Genomic DNA, 27,940 nt, shown 5'->3' with positions numbered 1-27,940 from the left:
TAGTTTTGATATTGATATACCTAAGTGGACGAAAACTTTAAATGCGACGTTGACAACGTTGTGAATGAATATGAGTGTCAAACGTGGCTTTTGAGCTTCTCGTCAAACAACTGTTACGTGAGTAAGCGGTTAAACATGTGTAATAAAAATATGAATTAATATTATACGTCATGACGTCACTAACCAAAAAGTAAAACAAGACAAATTATTATTAAAGTTGCTTTATTAAACTGTTCGCTTATTTAAATTACAATTAAGAGGTATCAGTGGGGTTTTCTTCAACTTCGTTCACAATGTCTGTCGGTTGGAATGCTGTACTGGTGTCTGTACTGGCTGGTTCGTCGTCATCACTGTCATTGGCGCCAGGGTGAGCATGTTGTGCGGGCGGCGCGTGCGCTGGACGAGAGGCACGCGATGTTCCCGGGGCTGACCATACGCCTTGAGAACGCTGTTTAAATAATAGAGTAAAGATTACATCAGACGTCTAGTTACGCTATATCTTTTTAATTTATAAATTGGGTCGATCTTCTGCACCTCAACTGCCTTCGACAGTTTGCTATTGTACTATAGGATTTTTCTAGAAAGGAGTATTTATAATTTCCAAGTTCGGTAGGTGGGTTGGAGATCGAAGTTTCCGATCAAATCATCCGAGAGCTATCCTTACGGTACCCACGAAATTGCGGAAAGAGTAGGGATGGCGACAAATATGTATTCTGTGTTAGTACAGAGTAGTAGTGAGGAACACCATGCCGTCTTTATGATGGTGTCGTCATCGTGCTAATAATAATGCCATTAGGTTTTACTATTAATAAAATGGAACCTAGAAATAATGTCATGATGTCACTGCATTGTGACCACTCCTACATGATTAAAATATTTGACGAAATCAGCAAATCTTTATATTATAGACAGAAGCAGTGACATGATAATGAATCATACACAAAATTGCAATATTGCATTACAATTCAAGTCACTAGCTTCGAAATTTAATACATAATATGGTATCTGTTTAGACAGAAACATTAGTGTATAAAAAAGCTAATTGATACACATGGTATAAAACCTCGATTGAAGCAATGGAACGGACTTTAGCCTGTACGTGTGTAGCGAGTTAAATTAAACTATTGAATATTCTATGCTTCTTTGAATTATAGATGATTCTTTGATATTCTCACTTTAACTTTCAACAAACCAAAATAATTAGATATGATTAAAAGTAAATAATGGAAATAATCATAAAATAATTAAAAATGCACAACCCGCGAACTTAAATAATTTAAATATCCCCACCGCGACCGAATTTTGCCGTGGTTCGGTTCGGGGACTCTCGAGTCATTTGTTTTTTGGCCGACATAGGGTGAAGACGTAGGACGCGGGTCGTCGTCTTTGACTGCCACTAGAAAACTGATGGAGGTGAATCCTCCAATACTGGCAGACACCTGTCAAGACGTTGATGATGATAGTTACTCATAATATTAAATTAGTATCTTACCTCATATTGGTCCTTGCACTGTCTGACTCGTTCAAGGTACATGTCATAGACATATTGAGCCATATGTGGCATGTCTCGTATACGTAGTGTCATGGCGTCCGGCACGTTGGCTGCAGCGCTGCGCTGTGCAGGCCAGCGTTCACCCGGTACTAGTTCCAACTCCAAGGGACGTTCCACGAGCTAGAATAAAGGGATTTGTTTAGTAATTCTATGCAATGTGTACTACAATCAGTCCACAAAACCGTAGAATTATCCAACTAACTATTGTAGTTCGTATTCTGTTTTTTCAATATAAAATGTTAAAATTTCAGTTAATATATCAGTCATGTCTAATAAATTGAGCTCGTTAACATAGCAAGTGTAGGTGTAAAATATTTATTTTGTTCTATTTTAATACACCAGTTCTTCGTCAAGGATGTTATTGTTTATAAAATGTTTTAAGAATGTTAGTAATAACAAACCCTCGTACTCTATACTCATAAAATCATTCTTATTGGCTTGATTAGTTTACTATTATAGTACTATTGCCGAATTTATTCGTTTTTAAAGATGTTTTGTTTTCATTATGGCTTCATCCTCTTATGCAATTACTAAAATTAAAAAAAAAATACAGCATATAAAAGGGGACCCAGGGACCGGGCTGAGACCGGACCGGGGACCGAATTTGCAATATCTTTCACTGAATTTATACCTCTGCGATTACGCATCTATACGCATTATCTTATAAAATATAGTTTTATTTATACTGATTGAGCGTCCATAGTTTTGTGGGTGGGTGAGGAGGAAAGTATAAACATTTTTTATATCAGTCGTAAATATTATAGATAAAATTATGGCTACTGGCTATTTCATATCGTGGCATCTGTTCGCAATATTGAAAAAATGATTAGCCAACAAAATGTAAAAAAAAAAACGAATTTTATTCCGGAAAATCGAAATAATTGATTTTGACTGAGAAAATTCAAAGTCCAGTTTACCGACCGTTCCTTGACAGCAGCCATACTTATCATTTGTTGTTTTTATGGTTTGATTATATTGTTAAATTCATGTATGACATGTATTTTTGAGGTAGGAGATAGGAATTTGCCGCTGATTATGATGTCTGATCTGATTATGCTGAATATGATGATAGTTACCTGATTGAATGTAGGTTGTAGTTCGAAACAGTTCCTGAAGAGGTTGGCTCTAGCGAAGATGTAGAGGCCGAGACGAGCTCTGGAGGCGGCCACGATGAGACGGCGAAGGTCCCTGACGTGACCCACAGCACGGGTACGGACCAACGATACTAGGGCAATGTCATTCTGTTGACCTTGATACTTGTCCACTGTAGTTACCTGAAAAAGAAAACTTATTAGTCAGAAACTTAGACAATGCGATGACTTAGACAATGCGATGAATTTAATATTAGCAAAAACGGAACAAAATCGTGTTGCTTGCGCTGGATGTCGCAATAAAATAAAAAACACAGAATTTCTCGATTCTTGCGAGTGTAAATCGAGATATGATATTTTATATGTAAACATACCAAAAAACTACTTTTATCTCATGGACCAGGATTCTAAGTCCACCTGGAACTGTAAACAGCTAAAAACTGACAACACTGATACACCTGTCCGCCCGGCTAAAAATACTGTAAACGGAATCCAACATCGAGCCATGAAACTATTCCTAAAATTCGCGATACTCCAAACACTCCACCTGATGCGATGAATGTGACTCTAAGGAAGAACAGCAGTCAACCCATGTCTACTCCTAGCAATCAAGAAACATTCTTGAATGAAAATAGGCTAAGAGATATTATAAAGGAAGAATTGGCCGCGGCTCTTAAATCATCTTTCAAAGAGTTACTTACCGAACAACTGAGGAACATAAAAGGAGAATTATCGGAGTTCAAAAATTCGTTCGGATTTTTCAACGAGCAATTTGAAGAATTCAAAAAACGTTTTGATGAAAAAGACGCTATAATCAATCAACTGCGTAACGATAATGCAAACCTCCAACAAAGTGTCAACTACCTTACTACGCGTTTATGTAACGTAGAACAATACACACGCGAAAGCAACGTGGAAATCAGCGGTTTGCCTGAAGACAAGTCTGAAGACCTAGTGAAGACGATACAAACAATCGCGAAAGTAACTAGCTGTGTTATTAACGACAATGACATTTTGCAAGTTACAAGAGTTGCTAAGCTGAATAAGGAGAGCAACCGTCCACGTGCTGTGATTGCTAGACTCAGCAGCCCCCGCCAGCGTGACAACCTTCTGGCTGCTGTTGGATTCTTTAACAAAAAACAACCCTCTGACAAATTGAACTCACGACACTTAGGTATTGCTGGTAACCGAGTACCTATCTTTGTCAGCGAGCACTTATGCCCCACTGGCAAACAACTGCACGCGGCTACACGGAAACTGGCCAAGGAGATGTCGTATAACTTTGTATGGATACGCAACGGTCGAATTTTTGTACGAAAGGATATCCATTCGAAGTCTATCTATATTCGCAATCATGATAGCTTAAAGTTAATGAAAACAAGTGACGTCACAATGTAGGTTTAAGTAGATTATGTTTGTATTGGTTTTTTATATGATTGTTCTTGGCGTTGACTGTATTCGTAATGCTTGATATTTACTATCAAAATGTACGTGGAATGAGGACTAAAACTGATGATATTTATAAAAATATTTTGCTAACAAACTATGATATCATTGCATTCACTGAATCTTGGTTAAACACTAATGTAATTAACGGAGAGTTCATTGACCCGCGGTACATGATACATCGAAGAGACAGATTAAGTTCTAAAATATCCAAAAAAGATGGGGGTGGAGTTATGATTGCAGTCAATAATAAAATTAAATCTACTAGAATGAAAAACTGGGAAAGTGATTTGGAAGATTTATGGTTGTCTGTTGAGTTAAATGTTAACAATTATAATAAAAAAATTGCTCTTTGCGTTGTATACATGCCGCCGCCTGTCAAACTGGATTCTCTTCAATGCTTCTTAAATAATGTAAATAATGTGCTAAACATTGTCGATGACGTTGTGATTCTTGGAGATTTAAACCTGGCTTTTATTGAATGGAACAGGAGAGACGATGACCAACATCTTTCACCCTTGAATTATGAAAATTCACTGGGTTACTCGCTCGTGGACTTTTTGTCAATTAATGGACTCCACCAGTTCAATTCCTTTTATAATACCGACCGTAAGATTTTAGACCTTGTAGTAAGTAACATACCAGAATTAACAGTTACTAAGCCTGATGACCTGTTAAGTAAGTTAGACGCCCACCACCCAAACTTGCTTGTATCTGTTCCGATACCAAACGCGAAACAATTGGTTACAAATTATCGATCCGGTTACAACTTTTTTAGGGCTGACTATGAACAAATTAAAACTCATCTTAAAAATATAAACTGGTATGATACCTTCCATGAGTGTGTCAATGCTAATGAGAGACTTAATGCCTTCTACGTTGTGCTGCAGAGCGTTATAGATAATTTTGTACCCAAATACACAAAGAAAAGGTCTAAGTATCCTGCTTGGTATTCTGACTCACTTATTAGAGCTCTGTCAGAAAAATAGAAATTTAGACAGAGATACCGCAAGTATAAAAATCCACGTGACAAACTCACCTTCGAGTTGCTCCGTAGTCGCTGCCATACTTTAATAAATAACTGTTATAACGCCTATAAATGTAAGATAGAAAATGATATTCCCAAAAACCCCAAAGCTTTCTGGAGGTACATAAAAGATAAACGCCGCGGAGAATCTTGCATACCAGCTGACATGTATATGAACGATAGGGTAGTTAGCAGTGGTCCAGATATTGCTAACCTTTTTGCTGATCAATTCGTCTCTGTTTTCAGTCAAAACCCAACTACTACTTATAATAATACTTTTAATCGATTCCCTGGTACTGATTCAATCATAAGCACTATTAAGTTTACAGAAAATCAAATTCTTAACAAACTTAAACTAATAGATGCATCAAAGGGTGCTGGGCCAGATTCCATACCACCATTATTTGTAAAACGCTGTTGCCGTGAGCTCGCCTTACCGTTGCAAATTATTTTTAATTCTTCCCTTGCCGAAGGAATCTTCCCTGACGCATGGAAATGCGCAAGAATTGTCCCGGTTTTTAAAAAAGGAGATCCTGCAAATGTAAAGAACTACCGCCCTATTTCTATATTATCATGTTTTTCAAAGATCTTTGAGTCTCTTGTTTGTCCAATCATTACTCGTCACATAGATAAAATTATCTCACCAAGTCAACATGGCTTTAAAGCTGGTCGTAGCGTTGAGACAAACCTTGTCGAGTTTGTCTCTGATGTGACGTTAGCTCTTGACAATCGCTTGGAGGTGGATGCCGTCTACACGGACTTTAGCAGCGCATTCGACAAGGTTGACCATTCGCTGTTACTCTCTAAGTTAAAATACAATGGTGTGACTGGTCAACTTTTGGACTGGTTTGCATCTTATTTATCGCGTAGATCACAGATTCTTGTTGTTAATGGCTATGAATCCTACCCATACTATGCTGACTCAGGAGTTCCCCAAGGTTCCCATCTTGCTCCAGTCCTGTTTATACTTTTTATTAATGATATCACTGACCAAATCCATCACTGTAAATGCCTGCTATTTGCCGACGATCTCAAAATCTACAGAACCATAACTTCGCATAATGACGCTGCCTTAATTCAGGAGGATTTGGATAGAATAGAGCAGTGGTGTAACCTGAATCACATGAAACTCGACGTACAAAAATGTAGTCATATACGATTTACAAGGAAAAAACAATCTAATAGTATTTCATATAATATAAGGGGACTTTTATTGGAAACTGTAGATGAGGTTCGTGATCTTGGCGTCATCATGGACACTAAAGTTAACTTCAGAAGCCATATCGATAGCATTGTTACAAAGTCGGCACGGCTTCTGGGTTTTCTTAAGAGGAGCACCAGAGGGTTTAGGCTGGTGAGAACAAAGATTGTTTTATATAACGCTTTAGTTCGTAGCCACCTAGAGTTTGCCAGTGTAGTATGGAACCCGCACTACGCAGTACATTCACAAAGAATAGAAAGCGTCCAAAGAGCCTTCACAAAGCATTTAGCATGGACCTTCGGTGATATATCTCCCCGGTGTCCATATGAACAACGTCTTCAATGTTATGGTATGGATACTCTACGCAACCGTCGACTGACGCAAGATCTTATGTTCTTTTATAAATTGGTAAATAACAAATTGGACTGTGGCAAACTAATTGAACAAATAGGTCTAAGGGTGCTCCATAAGTTGCCCAGATATCCCATAACACATCTGTTCCATAGTCGAGTATCTAATACGAACTTAGGTGTAAATTCACCTCTCAATAGGCTCGTTCGTGAGATTAACTCCTTGACAAAATCCGCCCCAGATGTAGACGTATATTATGACTCCATGAAAGTTTTTAAGGCCCAGGTCCTTGAATCCCGGAGGTCGCAGCTCACGACTTAGTTCGCAATTAAATTTTACTGTATTAGTAATTACGCTAAATTAAACTTTGTAATGTTAATGTTAGGTGATTGATCTCATTTCATTTTTTTTTTCTCTTATTGTTTATTGTATTAAGTTTATTTTTTTAATTTTGTTATTGTGATTTAAAGTAGTTTATTTCTAAAAATAATTCATTCTCTTAGTTTTAAGTTATCACTTAATATTAAATGTTGGTTAACCTATAATTGGCGACTGTATAAGACCAAAACTGATATGTATTTATTACTGTACTTAATATTATGTATACAGAAGCTGTTGGTAAACCTTTATTAATAAATAAATAAATAAATGACTTTATGGTTACCGCGAGACCGCCCACGAGATATTTTTTGTTCGATTCTTAAATGAGGCATTTGAATGGAATCTCTATCTCGATTTGTAATAAAACGACACAGTCTACAGGACCAGTAAAAACAAAAACAACAAAATGTGATATTTTTGCCATGATATGCCGTTTGAGGTGCCAAAGTCCATACTAATATTATAAATGCGAAAGAAACTCTGCCTGTCTCTTTCTCACGCCTGATCTGATTTTCATATAGTACAAAGATAGTTTGAGACTCGAAAAAGGACAAAGGATATTTTTATTTCGAAAATTCCTGGTGAATAGGGACGCCGAGACTTTTAAAACACCGAACCTATTTGGGTGAAATTAGGTACAATGACAGTTTGAGACCCGTGGTAGGACGTAGCACAGTAGAAGAGCACTGTCAGTCTGCGGTGATCTCACAATTAAGAAAACTTAGGTCCCGTACTGAATAGATTCTAGTGTAGTTTGATACAGTCGTAAATTACAGCTTGGAAAAGACAATACATTAAAAAAACACTTGCTAATTATCTACTGAAAGCCATTATTGCACGTGAACGAAGTGACAGGCAAAAGCTACAGTAAACGTATATCTATATTGACATCCTTGGCGGTCAATAGGTTAATCGACCTCGAATACCCATGTTAATTTGCAAAGTTGAGTGTTTTTTTATTATACCGGATGATGCCGAAATTCGTTTTCACACGCCTTTACGAGCCATAACAAAAGCCATCATGGCTATTTTAATTTTGCTTAGGTGTCTGATCTCATATTCCACACTGTTCTGAGATTGCACACACTCATGAAGTCATGACATCGAAGGTTTCCTATTTATACGCATCTCTAAATCACAATTATTATATCTAAATATCATTAGAATTGTTACGATGAAATATATCTTGGATATTTGGAGTACCAATAAGGCCGTGAAGAATTTAAGGTATAATCGCATAAGACACATCCATTCTCGCTTCACTGCACACCAAGATCATGCCGGGATCACCCACGTATATTTGTATGTCCAAATTGTTTAGTTGAGTTTTATCACAGAGGTTACTTTATTTTTTATAGCAGCAACAATTCATGCTAAGCAGTCACGATAATATTTTAACGTCTGATACGTATCATTCGTTATACATGTACACATCTATGTATAAAGTATTGTTTCCAAAATATTCGTCCATTGAAATAAGATAAGACACAAAAGGCATAATCTCTAAACCATCTAGACTTCTCCGCATAAGAACAAAGAACTTAAGTTCGTAAGAAGGTTAACAAATTCGGACAAAGACGGTCTTTATGACATGTACGCTAAAGGCGAAACCAACGTGAATACACGTTGTGATTCATTGTCGATAGTTAATTTCGAATGCGATGTACCATATGTCTTGTATAAACAAAAGACACACCTCTAAGCAGCAATAGACAGAGTCCTTGCTATGAAACCGTTCCAAGGTATTGCATTCAGCGTTGTCCAGTAAAGCCAAAATGCGATGTCAAAGTTTATAAAAGTTCAATAACAACAATACGAAAATTATCTATTGGTAACAAACAAGTAGTGTGTACTTCTCACAATATTTTTTTCTTTTTTTTTTAATGTTGCCTCTCACTAGGATTTTCTCCTGTGTCGTGGGTGCGTTTACAAGCATACAAGTTCACATACACATGACACCCAATCAATACAGTAGTGGACTGATCGAAATGAGTAGCTGCGTGCAGGTGTTCTTACGACTACGACGTTGCTGTATTTGTCCCGACAAGACTACATCACCAAAGTTAAGGAAATCGAAGATCGTAGAGTCATTGAAACTGTAAACCAACTGGAACTTGGAGTGTTAAAAAGTTGAAACCGCGTCACAACCGACTACACGAGTTCCTACACATCGTCTTAATAAGTTCCTCAAGGTAGTTTTGGCAGAAGGGTGTCACACATGGCACTTTTACTCACATTAATGCTGCGCGACGAGACGTCGCGCGCCACGGAGTCACGTTCTCTGCTCACGAATAAGAGTCCTGGTATGACTTGAAATTAGTAGAGCTTTCCTACATTTCAGGATTACATATTTCAGTTGAAGTGTCTTCTCATGATAGTTGTTTTACAAAGTATTACTATAAGTACTAGAAATATTTATGACTCAGATCCTGTGTTGCTATAAATTTATACTACCGGGTTAAATTAAAGCTATATTTAGTGCTTAGTTAATCTTTATAAGACCCGCCCCGAAATGATGTCACATGGCATATATCCATGCAATAATAGGATTATAAGATACCTAGAGTTTGTCTTGGGATATTGGCATATTAGCAGCAGATATTACATATGTGCATTTGAAAATTTTAACCCACTATATCACTAAATTATCAAACGATCTGGATGTTTGATAGATTAAAATCAAAATGTGCGAATATACCCGAATGCGAATGATCGAAATCTTTGAGTAACTTATATCATCGCTATTTCGATCGACAATGATCTCAACATGTAATAGTTAGTGTATTTAAGTGTCAAACACCTCTTTAAATTGGTAAACTGAACGTACTGTCTCATTGGGATTCTGTATTGCATTTATATTTCCATCTTACAAACATTATACATATATGCGAAAGTTGGTGAGTATGAATGTTTGTTTCTTATCCGTGTCAAAACGGCTGAAGGGATTGGGATGAAATTTGGAATAGGAGCAGAACATGGTGGCATAAGCTAATAATGAATATTAGAAGAAAAATATACAAATGTCTAGAACTAATCATACTAAAACGGTTTTATTTAGACATATCAAATACTCACTACTACTGTCCTTTTTTTAACCGGGTAATCATCCAATGACTTCTCGAGATAGAGTGTCAATAATGCATACGTGTTCAGTATCGCGTCACCTAAAATTAGGAACGTGTGACAAGCGTAAATTATGACGAAAATTTTTCCGAGAATATTTTAAGAAAATTCATAGATAAACATCGAATTATATTTATAAGATGTAAAACCACATTGTAAATATGTTACTTAGGTTTGAGTCAGAATTGGTATGCACCGTCACGATAACAAAGTCTTCCACTCATTGCTACCGAGATCTACTCAGAGTCAGACTGGTCAATGTACTATGGACTTAAAAAACCTAGACGGAATAGTTACTTACTAGTGATGTAACAGCTGTCACTTTTTAAAACATTTCCGAACGCGAATGTGAATATTGACTTAACAATTTGGACCATTTTTTCTAATGCTTTATTTTGACAGCTTTAACAGTTGAAATATCTTTGTAAATAAACGTTTGAGTTGAAAAATGTAAAGACTGATAAAAATATAAGAAAATAAAAATGTTTGAATGAAAATGGAAGGTTTAAATCTAAAGATCATTCACTATACTAAATGATCACTAAAATACACCTAGAGTATATTATAATTGCAATATAATTTAGATGGTAAGATAAGGTTTTGTAGTAGGTAAATATACTTATAAAAGAAATTAACATCTATTTATCTATTGAATTTACCATTTTGTAACTGTAAAATAAATTATGAAGTTCATATTCGCATAAAAAATTGCGAATGCGAATGTCAAAATATATGTACGAATATTCGTTACATCACTAGTAGGTACTTTAGAGTTCCGGTATGATTGCACAAACAGTTTTTTTAAGGTAAAAAAAAACCCATCTTAAGATTTTTTGGCGCCAATGAGTAACCGTTTTTGTAATGAATAACTCATTCGTGAAAAATGTAATGAATAACTCATTCATTAAAAATGTAATGAATAACTCATTCATTAAAAAAAAATCGGCCAAGTGCGAGTCGTACTCGCCCATGAAGGGTTCCCGTAGCAGCAAGTATGATGACATAATTTAAAAGTTACAAAATAACTTGGTTTTACATACTGTTTGTACTCGTACGAACGACAAAGTTAGATTTGCGGTTTTTGAAAATGTGTTATTTCTTAAAAACTAATTATGACATCTTGTTCAAACCAATTTTCGTTGAAAGTTTCCATTGCAATCTACAACATATATTTTTTTTTAGTTTTCTCACTCTCTTATTTTAAAAGTTAGAGGGGACACTCATTTTTCCACTTTGGAAGCGTCTAACTTTCAAACGATTGATTTTGACGAAAAATGGTTTTAGGAACCTTAATGTCTTTTTTAAACACCTATCCATAGACCCATTACGGATATGCAGGCTAAAAATTTTATTTTTCTTGAATCAGTTCCATGTATGGAGTTTTTAAATTAATTTCATTTTTAAATTTACTAATTATTATTTTAAATTCGATGAGCGTTTATCGAAATACATAAACCTACAAAGTTTCAACTATATAAGCCCAACAGTTTCGGAAATAAATGGCTGTGACATACGGACGGACAGACAGACAGACATGACGAATCTATAAGGGTTCCGTTTTTTGCCATTTGGCTACGGAACCCTAAAAATATAATGAATAACTCATTCATTAAATTGTAATGAATAACTTACTTAAACTTTTATGAAAACTGAGGTTATCTTCTAAAATCGTTGTTAGTTAGTTTTAATAATGTGACGCACGTTTAAGAAGAGAATGATTCTAATTTTAAGAGTTCGGTAAAATTTATTAACATTTGTTACTTAATTATCAGAGAATATTTAACATCTTCTATAATTGAATTAGCAGTTTCCATCTGATATCGATGAGCATCAGAGATTGGAGATGATATGAAGATAGATAAAGCAAAATGAAATAAAAAATACTTAAATGGTAACGTCGCGTCGTCTGCTATGGTAACTTTTTGACGCAGCGCTTGTGTTCGTCACATCATTTCCTAAGGCTCTAGCCAAATACCATTTTAGCGCCTGACTACCAGGATCCGGTGACCTGGGACTCGAGGTGGCGCTCCACAAGTCCGAGGACATGTTTTTTTAAGGGCTAGTTTTTTTTTAGCTAAATAGGATTCCAACGTCAATAGGGGTTATGACGGGATATGAAAATTTAAATTCTATTTAGTCCGTCAGTTTGGTCATGAAAAAAAATACAAGACACGTATTTTTTTATTTTGTACCTAGTATTGTTAGATAACAATACTTAGGAACCAATCAAAGTTTAGGAGTAAATACGAGAAGCAAATACGTAATTTCTTTGTACAAAACGTACCTAGAAGTGACGTCACGAGATATTTCAAATTAATATATCTTGGAAAGTATTTGTTTCCGTAAGAAAATAAAAAATACATGTCTAATATTTTAAAATAATCTATAAAACAGACATTAAAATATTTTGACTTATCTGCCCTATTCTTGAAAATGAAGTTTGTTACGCTTGTAAGTCTCGCCAAACTTGACAGCAAATTCAAATTCTTTTTGGGCAAGTTTAAAAGCAGGAAAATAATCTTAAGAAGTACGTAAGTGAAATATACGATTATAAGTACCTTATGTGGTCGTCCGATGAGCGGGTTTTCGGCGCATCGTTTATCTATAACGTCTCTGATGAGGTGTTTCTGTCCATTGTATGTGGTAAGAATTGAGATGCGGTCCGCTGGCCAGCCAATCAGCCGCATATACATGAACACTGCCACTACATATTCAGCTTCTGCCAGATTCTGAAAAAAAAAACATACAGTTTACTTTTATGTTCCACAAGAAAGGCAAAGGTGTACATGTTAATTTATTGTGTCTACTTTTTGTTTTGGTTGAAACAAAGCTCAATTTGTAGATATCAAGGTCGTCCAACTTGCCAAATTCAGTAGTATCCTTGTTTTTATTTAAGGCCTCTGGTTATTCTACTGATGGTTAAAAAATCCTCCCATGGACATATATTTATTGTTGCCATAAAATATTATTTACTAACATCCATAAATAGAGTTGGCACGTTAATTTACGACCCCTGTCAGTCATGTGATACATATCTAGTGAGCGTGATCAACATTATCATAATTTTAATTTGACCAATAATAAAATCCAATTCTATCTTGGAAATTACATTATAATGTTCTACGTAATTAACATATCAATGACAGTTTTTTATATGCGATATTCGACGTTTAAACTTGTCTCCAAAGGACTGACACATATGAACAATTGCGTTATACACGTATTCACGTACATACATATTTTACCTATTAGAGCTAGCTGCGTCATTCACATTGACGGAGAAAAAGACGGATAAGTAAAATATGATGACTTTGCGTACTCAAAAACAAAAATGACACAGACTTCATTGTTCTCTTACAGTTTGAATGAAATAAGAGTGAAGAATGATTTCATTATTTAAATGAATAGTCGTGGATATGGAGGTTAAGAAGCTAAGCCTTTAAGATTATATTGGTGTGTTTCATTACGTTTCATAGAATTAGTTTAGTAAAAATAGTTAATTCTTTTGATTCTTTGTACTGTGTGTGTTTTTTGTTCATTACATCAGTTTGACAAAGAATCCGATTGTATTCTCAGTATTTAAATGGCCAACGGTGTGTGCGCAGTGAACGTAGAATTTGCAAGCACACTTGTAGTGAGACCACGACCGGCCCAAGACTCGGTTTAAGAACGATTGTCATGTTTAAATTCGACGTGACTTTAGCAATTGTGTCAATTTTAAAAGAATCAAGATTTACTGGCTGAATATAATTATAAATTATTATGATATTTGCATTATGTATTTACCTACGTTAGCTACTACTACAAAATAGATATTTACTACGTAAATCCCTCATAAAGTTTTCAAACGTAATATAATACCTACAAACTTGCTTGTGTAGTATGATCGGAATTTATTATTTATAGGGCCCTATCATCATTCGCAATCTTTGCCAATATTCAAATGACTTGGCCAGAGAGCCATTGTAGACTGAGTACCTAGTTAGTATTACTTACAAATAAATTGATACATACTGAGAACATAGGCAATGTTTATGCTCTGGCTGTGCCCTTAATAACGTGAGTTTGAAATCGTAAAATGGTAATGGCAAGTTGTAAATTTGCAAACAATAGCGAAATATATTATCAAAGCCATCTGAAAACTAGGTTAGGAACTTTGATTACCTACAGATGATTGAATCTAAGAGCTTTAGAACTTCAGATGAAATATTATACCTATACTACGACTAAAACAGAAAATACTGATCTCATCTATATTTTGTCGTGTCATGGTGGCTTGCAAGTTTAAGATGCCTGCTTCTTATGCTTTAGACACCAGTGACATGCGGTTGTGAGGGACTGAGACCTGGACTTATAATATCTAATAATGAGTTTGAAATCGCCAAATACAGAAATTTTTTGAGCAATAATTTTTGGTGATTATTGCTCAAACATTTCCTGTGAGAAGAGGCCTTTGCTTAGCGGTGAGCACACTTAGTTAGTTGATGACGACGTTGATTGCAGAGATAACCAATTTGCTCGTCAGACAATCAGTAGCGTTACGTTGAGCATTATAGTCATGATACCAAAGTCCTCTTAACGGTTGAATAGTTTGACTGTGAAAAATGTCTGGGAAGTCAATGACCTTAATTGAGGTACCGTTAGTCGACTTGAATCATGAATTTCAACATGAATTACTTCCTGAATACATTGTACACAAACCGGTTTTGCCAGTTCCGTGCTGTATGACGTTTCGGCTGAGAAGCTGATCAAATGAAGTATCATGCACTGGCATGACTAATAATAAATGGGAGAAATCGCAAATAGACGATCGACGCTCAAATTAACGGATGACGTCATAAATCCTACATCACACATATGAAGTTTACACGCGAACAAATATGGATTGAAAATTCCAACGGACAGTTGGGCAGAAAGCCCGCCAGGCATGATCACCTCACCTGGTCGGATGATCCTCGTTTTCTAAGGAAACTTGACCCTAAATACTTATTTGTTTGCAGGCACCAGCACACGTCATTGTCAAGTGTTAATCCCGTCACGCTCCCTCATTTACCGCCTGATGCAGGTGCTTACATTTCGGTAGGTACTTGTTTCGGATTCGGCGGGAGGAAACGCCCGGGTATCGTCATTGCGAGGACCACCCGGAGGACACGGTGGCGGTTTGCCCTGCATGGGCTGGGGGCCCAGTGTGGGCTGATGCCCGATCTGGAGCTGCAGACTATCTAACCGGGTTGCCAAGGTTTCGCCTCAAAGCAAGGGTAGGAATGGGGTGGTTTTTAGTCATTAAGAGTCTGACACTCCCTCTCGATTTACACAAGTCAAGTGGCACGAAGTGATCAGCAAGGTTCCAACTGTTATCAGAAAAATGTAAAAAAATCCAAATCTTACGTCTGGGACACTCTGTACGTATTAGGTTGAAAATCTGTTGAGGTTTTGGTTGTAGATTTTTTGACGGTATCTGTTCAATGTCTTGATTCTTGTCTACAAGTGAAGTTAACAAAGTATTTTGAATTATACTTTGACGTGCCGTGACGTCATAGTTCTTGAGAATAGTAATCTTGGGTCATTAATAGTGGCACCTTAATAGTTTGTAGTACTTGACTCAGATACAATAATAACATAGTATAAACAGTAATTCCATTGTGGAACAAATCGTTGATAACCAGATGTAATTGTTTTAAATAAACTTGATTCATCATCTTATAACCTAGGTTATGACTCTTACAATTAATTAGCCATTTAATGTGTGTAGATAGAAAACATATATACAATATAATAATTACGAATATTTGCCGAATATTGTACCCACGCAAAGTACCTACCTAAAATATTAAATTAAAAATAAAACCGTTTAAAAATAATTCAATTATATGTATGTACCTATACATTTTTTTTTGACGGGTAAAATTATCCAACGACTTCTCGCGCCTTGGGCGAGGTGAGAAGGAGTGTCAGACTCTTACTGACTAAAAACCACCCCGTTCCTACTCCTGCTTTTCGAGCCGGAATTCCGGTAAACCCGCTAGATATATAATTATTTAAGCGAAGTTCCTATACAGGAAATGTACGCTACATCGACTCACACTTTGTTCGGCATTTTACTGTTACTATTATTGGATACTTACTTTCTTAAGACAAAAATAGTAACGACTTTTCAATGCAATACAAATAATAATAACAATTAATTGATTTTAGAATACACTGAATAAGTATAGAAAAATACTTCTAGTAATTATTAAGAAATAAGCAATGTTTGATGCAAAATAAAAAAAAAGTGAAATCGCATTTATAATACACAATCCTGTACAAAATTCATATAAAAATAGTTTCTGACAGTTCCAAATAAGTATTAAATTTGACTAATTGAAAAGTATCTACCAAATTGACTCAGAGAGACTAAATTTAAAAATTTCGTTTTAGTGGAAAAATACAGTATTTAATTTGTGTTTTTATGACCCTATATTTTTTTTAAACCACAAACACTTTTTTAAATTCATTTACTTTTTGTACCTATATTAAATGCGATACATTGGTTTATCCACTAACTTGGGATTTCTTTAGATATTAACATTGCGGTTTCTTAAATTGCTGACTTTTTTGTCATAGTACGGAGGTATTACCTTTACCTTTGACTGGAAAAATAGCTACAGTCATCCTACAGTATTTTTCCTACTAATACAAATTTTAATAACTTCTTTCCTTGTTCCCATAGAATACAATCACACAGAATTTTCTGTAGAAAAATAAATACAACAAAAGAAAATAATAGTATTTGTGTGTAGATAAAACACTCTCAGATTTTCTTTAAGAAGCGTCTAAACGAGTGCCTGATTGGGTGCTTTTCCACCAGAGATGTGCTATGCTACGTTGCTCTTGATGCGTTTGGCTTCCACCAATCATATTCCTTGGTACACACAGCTTAGCACTGGTGGTAACGGACTCAGCTAAGCTGTTTTTATATGGAAAGATACGTGCCATGGATGTGTGTGACTATCGTTACATCGCATACTCGAACTGCGTATCTTCATAGTAATCTTACTCGCACAACTACATAGCTAAGTATCAGTGGAAACGGTCGCATAGTTTCACAGTTTAGCTATTACATCTTTGTAGCAAAGCTACATAGCACAAATCACCCTAATATTTTATAATTTTAAATATGCTGCATTACAGTAGCTGGCAACATTGCAAACCTTAGAGATGACATAGCAGTTATAGGTATTGATCCGATCATTTGTTTAATCTAAATATTGAGCCATGTGTGACCTAAATTGCACATAGCTGCGAAATAACTTGTCTATAAGTAGTGCAGCTATGCTATATATTTCAGAAAAATCTGGCTTGTTTAGCGTTTGTTTATACTTATGTCAATTAGAAATTTCCAGTAATATATTTTTTATTTCATCATTTTCACATCTTCAAAGACCTCTTCTCACAGGGAGAAGGTTTGAGCGTTAATTTTTACGCTTGCTTAATGCGGGTGGGTGATTTCAATACTTATAATTAGAAACTATAAGCCCAGGTTTCCTCACGATGTTTCCCTTCAACGGATTTTGTATTTAAACTTTACTAATTTGTTGATTTATTAGCACGTAGCCTGAGGGTCACATGAATCACGTTCAACATACGACTAGATGATATAATTTTGCATATTAATTTTCCAGTTGAATACTAAACAGTTGAGTACTAAGTAATATTGAGCTATTGTTGGTTATAACGTAAATAGGTACAGGATTTGACGGCTTCTAAGTAGTATTTATTTCTTGGTTTTTTGATTTTATAGATATGTCTCATCGCAGTGAAACTATGATATGGAAAATTTACATAGCTTTGGATTGAAAAGTCGAAATAATTTATTTCTGACTGAGGAAACTACCCAATTATGTATATAGGATTGAAGTATATTTTAACACTTGTCAGTGTCATTGGTTTTTCTGCTCTACAAGTAGACAAGAGCTATAGAGGCATTTGACTACAGGCTCTATTTCGAATAGATTTTCTTGCTGAAAAGTCAAATTATAGAGGTAGGCCATGAAATATCATGCTACAACCAATAGGAGCCAGGGCCAAGCATCAGGTGAAACCTCGCGGTAATAGATACTAGAACCATTTCCCAATTCACTCTCCTTCTGTATCTTCATACCTTGAATTTTATTCACCTCATTTTACCGTAGTTATTAATTATTTCTTATAATTAAAACAATTATTGCATATTTAGCCTCATCAAGGCTCGTCGTCTCATATTTCAACAACAAAATTCTTTTAACCAAATAAGGCTAGGATAAATTGCTTCTCGTAGTAGAAAAGTTATTTTCAACATTTGCTAATGAACTCACGCACCTAGGTGGGTAATAAAACTATATTTAAATTTCGTGGGATCACCATCTACTTATACTTATATCTAATTGTGTTGTTACGAAAGTCATATTTAAGAATATTTGCTGACAATATTCACGAGACTGTAAAATATTCAATGTGATATACCTAATTATGACAAAACTTGCAACACTATTAAAGAATTTAAAAAAAAATCTAAAAAAATATGGCCGCCTCCTTTTTTTAAGTCTGATATAAAAATTATAAGAATTCATAAGGAGTACAATATACGTATCGTAAACCCACTCGTAGATGTGACGTTATAAATCGTGATGTTATTTCTGACAAATAAGAATGACTAAATTCGTGATAAATAAATATTTATATAAATTGAGATGATTTCAATATAATTAGAAATCGAATTATTAAAAAAGATAAATATTTAATTGGAAAATACATTATAAACTATTTGGGTAGGTCATCTACTCATTTAACATAACAAGCTTTCCATACTTATAAAATTCTTAGGTACTTACATCATTTTAGTCTTTAAACCAGATTTTATATTTGACTCATTTAAATATGCTAATGCATATTTTTTTTTACATTTAATGGGTCGACGTTTGGCCGCTATCTCACCTGATGGTAAGTGATGATGCGGCCTGATTTCAAAACCAAAAACCCGATTTGATAATACCCCGTATTGAAACGCAAAACCCGTGTTATCATCGGTTTTTCGTTGTGAATTACATAATTATGTACATTCTGATTGAAATCAACTTTTTTCAAACGTACTACTTTTATATAAGTAGTAAGGGTTTTACAAAAGATTGAAGTAAGCATTACAAATTTAAATATCCGTAAATAAAAACAATATATTTGGATAGCTAGTGTTGTCATGTCATGTAGGTATTAGCTGTTGAAATGTTTGTATTACCGGTGTGACGCTGGCTAAATTATCTTTCTTTCGATATGCCACATAAATTTCAGAAAGTAATTTGTAATGCCTCTAGTGTTTCGGGTAGCCAAGGGTGGCGCCGATTATTTACCACCAGGCGATCCGTCTGCTTATTCCATTAGAAAAAAATAGATTTCGATTTTTCATTTCAATATCACCCGCCATCACACTTTACCTGAAGCCCAATTTCCCCCTTTTCCCAAACCCCGATTTCCCTTTAAATTCCTAACCTCCAAAAAGCCGGCAACGCACTTGTAACGCCTCTGGTGTTTAAATTGTCCAAGGGCGGCGGCGATTGCTTACCAAGGCGGCGGCGATACGTCTGCTCGTATACCGTAAAAAAATCCTCTTGACCAAGACAAATTCTCGAGATAATTGTTGCACCTTGCTACCTCACGGCACAGAATAATAAGCTCACGGTATATGTGATAAATTTTATTGAAATAAGCTAAGGCATGTTTTGCATTATTATGCCTGTATTCATATGAGGATAGGTTCATTTTTCACATTCTTTTGGGACTTGTAAGTATAACGATGTGTCAAGTACTATTACGATAACCGTACGTAATGAACAGCTTTTGTGGATAGTAACGACCACTCATGCCCCTTTGGAGAAAACAAGACTTGATGTTACGTTTTGATGTTAGTATTATCTCATAACATGATACGTGTTCGAAACCACGTATACACTGGGGACTAGGTGACTCAAATCGCGTTTTACGGTTAAATAAATATGCTATTACTCAGGTCGATAACCAAAATTCTCAGTAAACTGTATTTTGGATTATCTAATAAAATAAACAAGGCATTTTAGGGTAACCGTAACAAGATAAAAAACATGCTCATTTTACTAAGAATACTTCACTGTCTGTCTATTTATCTCCATCACCATCATATCTTATGATGCGTGATAGACAGTTGAAATGTTCACAGCTGATGTACAAGTATAAACTATAAAGTTATACGGAGCTACCCTACAACAAACGTAATTCTTTCCGCCGTTTTTTAGAGAATAGTACGGAATCCTTCGTGATATGTCCAAGTTATACTTGGTCTGTTTTTTGTTTGTATGTACCTAAATGCAAAAGATAAACGGTTGATTCCGTTTATCTTATATAGATAAACGGTTAATAATCAGGATAAAGACATGTATACTCGTATTTCCTGTAGAATATATATATTTTCCCCTTTCCTTAGAATTCTTAAAAAAGGTATAAATATATTAGGTTACATAATAATATAACGTTCGTTGGTGCAGCTAAAGGAAAATAGAATCACCTTTCTTCAGAGTTTTAACAGTTAAGTCTACGCTTCTATAGCCAAATTCAGGCAAAAGAATAAATATTAATATTTCTACAGAATTTTATATCGTACGCTTTCCAGTCAGTCGATTTAATGCACTCTCTGTACGAGGAAAAGTCAGTGAGAATGGAAAAATTAAATGTTTAGGGAAATTATGTGAAAGCGCAAAATTACTTAGAAATTTGGAAACAATATAATGTTTGTACGTGTTGCGGTCTAGGTGATAAATTTAGAATAGGGAAAATAGGTACCGTACTGCAAAAATTAATATTATGCATTGTAAATTTACAAAATGGTGTTAGCGTTCATCAGCTTAGCTGTAGGTATAACAATAGCTGTAACATAATTAGATTAGCGTGTCCGTTGTGTGTTGATCCTATCGGTTACAGCCAGTTTAATAATATGATCTATCTGTCGCCGAATGTATTGGTAGATAACAGATATGTCGGCGTCGGTAAACTTGCCCGACAAGAAACAACTTGCCTGGTTAAGGCTGCAGTCTGTTTCCATTCATACCTTAAGTGTAAATTCAATCATAATATGGATATATTATATATGTATATTGCCAAATAACAACCACGAATTAATACTACGTACTACAAAGAAAACAATTTAGAAATAAAAAATGCTAATGCACTAAGCTGAATATACTACGGTAATGTGGCAGTCTTGAGTAAATGGAAATTTCAAGTGTTTAATAAACATTAATTACCCAACGTTAAACAATTCTTGATACTATATTGAATCGGCTAATGGATGGCATAATTTTACAATCCACTTAAGAGTTGGTTAAGGTCTGCTATTTTTATAGGTAATCTGGGTAGACATGTTTAATATGTACCACGGACATTTAACAATTTTAATAATACGAAATGTTAAGTATCGATTAATTATTCTTTTTCTAAATACCGGCAAAAAATTAGGTAATTTATTTAGGTTTGAAAGTAAAACAAAAATGTTTTCTTAAAATTCGTTATACTATTTCTTTTTAGTTAGTCAGGTCGGAATTGTCAGCAACTAACTTATTTTTGAGTAATGAATCTGGGCACACTGGATACGTTCTGCGATATGCGGTCTTGCGGTCAGAGTGAACGACGTCCGCATTATTTATATGAACATCATTATTGCTCTGTATATTTCGTATAAATCCAAAAATGCCAGTACGATCAAAGAGCCCTGGGGAAAGCGGAACGCGTACATGCAGACCGTCATGGCCAGTCTGAACGTTGAACCCTATAAGGTAAGTGCCCTACCCTGCTCGCATCACTGACCGGTTTCCGTACGTTAACAATGCGGTTCCTACACAATACCAGCGGCGTATTGCATTGCTGGTATTTTGACGCATCCAATTTCCTTACTACTGCTAATTATTTATTCCATATCCTTAATAGTGTAATTCTATAGCCCATTTACTGAATAGAACTTTGAAGTTTTTGCTAAATTATAAGTAATTCACGACTGAATGCCGTACTCCAAAAAACGAAAAATAAAATGTTTATTTCAAATACCTAAGTTTTGACGACGCTGAAGGGTATTGAGATTTGTGTGTCAACTGACAATTCAATTTCTCGCATAAGAAAAAAAAAACGTTATATACCGTTATTTCTTTGACCTGATATGAGACATACACAGAATCTAGTCCATTGAAATTACAATTTATAACAGATTCTTTATTCCAACGAATTGAAACAAACTGTAAAGCTAGTAATAAATATAAATCAGGTCGAGGATTACTGTCTGAAAACACAAAGAGAACTATACAAACGTATGTACAGTTACACTGTAGAGTTTACATAACGAAGTAAATGCAGAATAAGGCAAAATATAAAATTTGTTTTTGACCAAGGTGAAAAAGGTACTTAAAATGTTTTGTCTTCAGCATCGCTAACATGCGCAAAACAAAGATGGAATTAATGTAAAAGAGACTTGTAAGGATATTTATGAAGCAAGAGATAAAACAAGATGGAAAGTCAGTAAGAGGTCGACACTCCCTCCCGTGTGACCCAGTGCGGGAAGAATTATTATCTGAGGATTTTTCATCCTTACAAAAGGGGGTATTATGAAGCAAACTAAATACGTATGTACTTACTTGATAGAAATAAGGGCTAGGTTCAGTCTCCCCTGCTCCATTGAAGTCATCTACATTAATCAGCTGGAAGTCGTATCGAAGGCCAGCATTCGCGGCTCGGTATTCAGGTAGGCGGGTCACATGACCAAGGTCACCCAGTGCCAGGTAACGCCAACGGTAGAGGTTGCAGATGCTGTATAATAAAAAATAAATAAATAAACACGTTTTGGTATAAAAATAGACTTTATATAAAATAAAAAATATTTTTAACGTATGAACAAATTGAAATATTATGTAATAATCGTTATGATATGCTATGACTCACAAGTTATTTGCTGAATTTATGAGTCACTATAAGTCATTAGTTAGTGCGGAGGCCGGGCAACCGGCTGCCGCGCTACGTGTAACAGATTCGATTCCTGCAATTTTTTGTGCGATCCACAAATGGATGTTTCGGGTCTGGGTCTCATGTGTATGTGACTTGTATGTTTGTAAATTTTACGATATTAAAAAAGAACAAATTTTCGCGTAGTATTACGTAACGATTTATTGACGACATTAATCTCGTAATGTACCTATAACAGACACCCGTTTCAGGTTATTTGTATGATAGTTTGATGTATATGTTGATATTTGATGATGAGAGAATTACTTAAATGAATATTATTATTTTAGCAATACCTATCTAATACATATGTGAGTGAAAAATGTTAATATGTGCATTATGCATCCTCACATCCTCTACAAGGATGAAGTAGTGACACTTTTAACAGTCACAGTTTTCAGTAATCGCATCACGTCTTGTATACTAATCAAACAAAACGACGAGCTCGTGTATGTATGTTAAGTACACCGTTTTATCTAAAAAAGATGCAAATCGGGGACGCAAAGTCTACGTCAACAAAATTAAACATGTTAAAATTCACATTATGTGCTTAAGTATGACTCATATAAAGAAGGAAGGAAGGCTTTGCCCAAAACCACAACAAATACCTACGTAAATTTTTTAAAGAGAAAATCTTGTATTATATTAACACTATTTATTTATACTTTGGGTCGAGGGGAATATTCTACTAGTTTCAGGGCTTCAATATCATGCAGCAATAAACGCGGCAACATGGTCGATTGCCTTTTTCAATGGTCGGTGTGTAATAATAATAAACATTTATCGCCGGGTACTGTAATATGCGCTTGGAGGAATAATATAGGTGCGCTTGGTTAGGTGCGCTTCAAAACAGTTGCGCTTGGAGGAATACCTCTAATAAATACGAGAGAAGTGTACTAACCTTGGTCTAGCTCGTCCTTGAGCATCTAGTTCCACGTAAGGTACTCCAAGCCTGACCATCCTGGTAAACAGGCTCTGTTCCATGTTGCAATACTTCTGGAAGGCCATGTTCTTCACGACCGGTGGCAACTGGTGGTGGTCACCGATCATGATCCATCTCTTTAGCCGAGACCGACCGTCTTGTGGGTTTTGTAACAGTAGCGGAATGAACGTCTCAATCTCCAGAATTTGGGCTGATTCTTCCATTAATATGTTGTCGTATTTAAAGCCTAAAATATAGTACAAAGTTAGTTAAGGTACAATAAGGCTATGTTTCTTCAATAGAGGTCTTTCTCAGGTTCAATAGAGGATTCATAGCATGATTTTATGTGTAATAGACTTCTTTGGAACTACATATTAGAATAAGACCAACGAGGCACTTAAGTTTTTTATATCTAAACACAATTGTAGCAATCAAGATCTAAATTATTTACAATTTCATAATATTAAACAATCGGTATCGTTTGACAAGGGTATTTCCATCCAATAGACCATTACAGAATACGTCATTCATTCATGGTTGTGATTGACGGCCTCATTCTGATGCTGACTCCTCATTTTCATTGAGAGTTTCTAAGAATTTCCATTGAGAATAATTACGTACCCATTTGTACCAATTCAGATCTCTTAAGTGCTGCATGTGTACATGTCATAGCTATAATTTTTGCTTCCTTAACAAGCAAATATTTCGATCTATCCAACCCTGATCGAAGCAGTTCGAATGCACGGAATTCTTCAAGTTCCTCGAAAATATGATCAATGTATCTGTGAAAAGAAAATTAAGAAAAATGTCTGTTTGTGGAATAGAGTTGCCTGTAAAAAACTCAACCGGGTATAAGCCCCAAGTAATCAAATATTGAAAAAGATTTAATGTAGGTACCTGTAACAACTCTGAGCGACTTCCATGTCTTCTTCGTAAGATTTTCCAGGGAACAAAGGCTTGGGTGCATCGTCAAAGAACTCATGGAACGGAAACTCCTTGCTTATTGTCTCTATGGACTTGTTCTAAAAAAGTAAAATAAATTATTGGATGGTGTGACGGTTTGGGATTGATGTAAATTCAAGTGGTCAGTTTAGAACCATAGTTAAATTACCTGGTCTTGGGCACACTTAGCGAGGAAAGTCTCCCATCTTGGCCGCACATGATACACGTGGAAGTGGTGGGCCAGTTCACAGGTGGCTCCGGCATCCTCACCAGCCTCCAGGGTCTTCTGTAGCCTACCTACGCGCTCCAAAAGTTCCAAGCGCTTTGCTAAGACGTAGTTTACACGACCATACCTGTTCAAAAATAAGAGTACATTAAGATTCACAAAACCTGACAATTTATTTTTAGCTTAAATATGTACTGAATTACTTCACGACAGACTTTGATACGTTGCTGTCTGCACCGGATATTGTATTAGTCCAATGATTTGACACATTTGTCGTCTTATCATAATATTATTAACATTTTGCATCATGTCTAACCGTAGCACTCCGTACAATCTTTGCAGTTACAACGCAGTTATTTTTAGACGAATTAAAAGGGGCAAAGGGGAATGCAAGTGCTTTGATGGAGATAGCAGTAACTTCATATCATTGCGTACTCCCGGCTTAAGTGCGTTTTATTATTACACTAGCTTTTGACCGTAATTCGTCTGCGTGTAATAATCATTTCTGGCAGAATTTGAGTTTTTAGATTAGTCTTTTTCAAGGTGTATTTCTATGTCTTTTCTACTTAAATTTAATGTATTTCCGTTGTTTAGTGGAGATAAAAAATATCAATCCCACTGAGGTCATACGCGTACAGTATAGGAGGTTTTAGCGATTAACACTATTTGATGCCTTTTCCCGGGTCTCAACCATTATTGTACCGAATTTCAAAACACTTTAGTGGTTTAAGAGATAGTGAGTTCAGGGGATTTAATGCTTTATTCCTGTTAAAAAAAATTATACCCAAAATCAATCATTTATATTTACAATTTTATTATAATCTTCAAACACAACACTACCTCCCATTTTAAAACCGTGGCAGATATGTTTAAAGTTCCTTATATAGATATGACGTAAATGCTAGGTACCTACTCTACTACATATGTAACTCTCCTAAAAAGGACCCTAGTCCTTAAAACACCAACTGGTAACCATAAGTCACGTTATCTATTTTTTTATCTAATACGCATGAGGCACATACTAAGTGGTTGCTTCAACATTCAAATAATAATCAGTTTTCCAAATCTGATGTTTGTTGACTGTATTTTTTATATCCGCTTACGAAACACCTATTGTTTATGATGGCGGGGTATGAAAATTAAAAATATATTTAGTCTGTCATATAGGTGTTAAAATATAAAACACGTAATTTCTTCTTCTTAGAAAGTATTTGTTTCCGCGTAAGAAAATAAAAAATACCGAGTCTAGTCATTTTTTTTTTATAATCTACAAGTCGGATTGACATCAAAATAAACTATTATGTCAAATATCTACAAAAAAAAACCAGTTGTTAAGGATATAAATAAGGAAGTTAGTCTTTCGTATATTTGAAAAATTAAAAATAAACTCAGTATAGTATATAAATACCGTTTTTATATATTATATCGACGCTGGAAAGGCAAAATGTATTAAGCGCCACTTTGGTCGAAAATGAGTTATATATACCGTTGGAATCGCCTGATTTTTCTCTTTCGAATGGTATATGTCACGCCTTAATATGAGCATTTTGATGGCGGTTAATACACCGGTGATTTTAGACTTTTTCGTATATTTTTTTGTTTTAAATCCATTCATTTTTTTACTTTGGCTCATAAAGCGTACATGATAGTAACAAACTATTGATAAGTCATTTATATCTGCTTAAATTTACAACTAGATTGGTTTTAAAACTCTTTACCTTTCCATTTTTCTAAAAAAATACGCAATAAAACATTTTACAGATTGGCAATTATTATAAAATCTACACATAAGTCAATTTCCCATAGAATATAACACATTTTTCTAGCTCATTTTATGCAGCTTTTTGTTCGTTAAAACATCTTTTACCTGGACACGGTGAGTATGGTTAACTGACTTAAGTCAATTTTACCTAACCAAGATTATGGGCCTGCGTTGTATTAACTCCAAAATCTTGGACACGAAGACACCTAGATTATTTTCTATTATTACATTTCATAGTAAACATTATTTGTAATAACTATTTTGATTTTCAATGAAAAAGCTCCAGTAATTAATTAGTTATGAATTTTTTTGCAAAATTTGAAACTTCAAATCGCTCTACTGAACAATTCATATAATGGCGGTTAATACATTTTGCCTTTCCAGCGTCGATATTATGTTGTACGTTCAGCTTTAGGAGGAATTAAGCGCGCGACCGTTACTCGTCGTCAACTCCTTTTTTTATGTCTGGCAACTCCGTATGTGGGATAGGATGATGAAACATCTGCCCATCCGTTTTTACAAGTTTTTTTATCAATAAAGACTCGTCGGTGATTGAATCATTATATTATTTTTCATTATCGATATTCAATCGTAATTGTAATGGCATAGCATGGCTTAGAAACTGCGTCCATGCGTCAAACGTTTGATAGTTCAAGGGCAAATACTTGCAACAAAAACAAAGGCAATTGAGACTAACGAATCAAAATTTAATAAAAGGAACAATAAGCTTTTTATAACCACTAGGGTTATTTTAAGGCACGTGGTTATGCTATCGATTAAACCAATCGGTCACTGCCATTCTTAGTAGATTTGTACGAATAATTTAAATTGAATATCCATAAAAAACCTACAAAATAAAATATGCTAATTAGCAAATCATCAATAAA

The 27,940-nt window shown here is 35.1% G+C and overlaps 1 protein-coding gene across 1 annotated transcript in view; it reads right to left on the bottom strand.

Moving 5' to 3' along the window:
* Positions 1-205: 205 nt before the first annotated feature.
* Positions 206-27,940, bottom strand: part of LOC118275815 (RNA helicase aquarius) — a 78,466-nt gene continuing 50,731 nt past the window's right edge. Inside the window, exons 19-27 of the mRNA XM_050695417.1 lie at positions 25,235-25,418; positions 25,021-25,145; positions 24,745-24,905; positions 24,103-24,370; positions 22,838-23,009; positions 12,731-12,901; positions 2,629-2,826; positions 1,493-1,672; positions 206-448 (exon numbers count right to left, since the gene is read on the bottom strand). Coding sequence (XP_050551374.1) covers positions 254-448; positions 1,493-1,672; positions 2,629-2,826; positions 12,731-12,901; positions 22,838-23,009; positions 24,103-24,370; positions 24,745-24,905; positions 25,021-25,145; positions 25,235-25,418 — 1,654 coding nt within the window. The 3' untranslated portion in view covers positions 206-253. The remainder of the gene's footprint in view (positions 449-1,492; positions 1,673-2,628; positions 2,827-12,730; positions 12,902-22,837; positions 23,010-24,102; positions 24,371-24,744; positions 24,906-25,020; positions 25,146-25,234; positions 25,419-27,940) is intronic.

This window comes from Spodoptera frugiperda, chromosome 8 (assembly GCF_023101765.2).
Source record: "Spodoptera frugiperda isolate SF20-4 chromosome 8, AGI-APGP_CSIRO_Sfru_2.0, whole genome shotgun sequence".
Classification (NCBI taxonomy): Eukaryota; Metazoa; Arthropoda; class Insecta; order Lepidoptera; family Noctuidae; genus Spodoptera; species Spodoptera frugiperda.
Note: the sequence above shows the minus strand (reverse complement) of the source record. Positions and strands in the feature narration are given on the sequence as shown.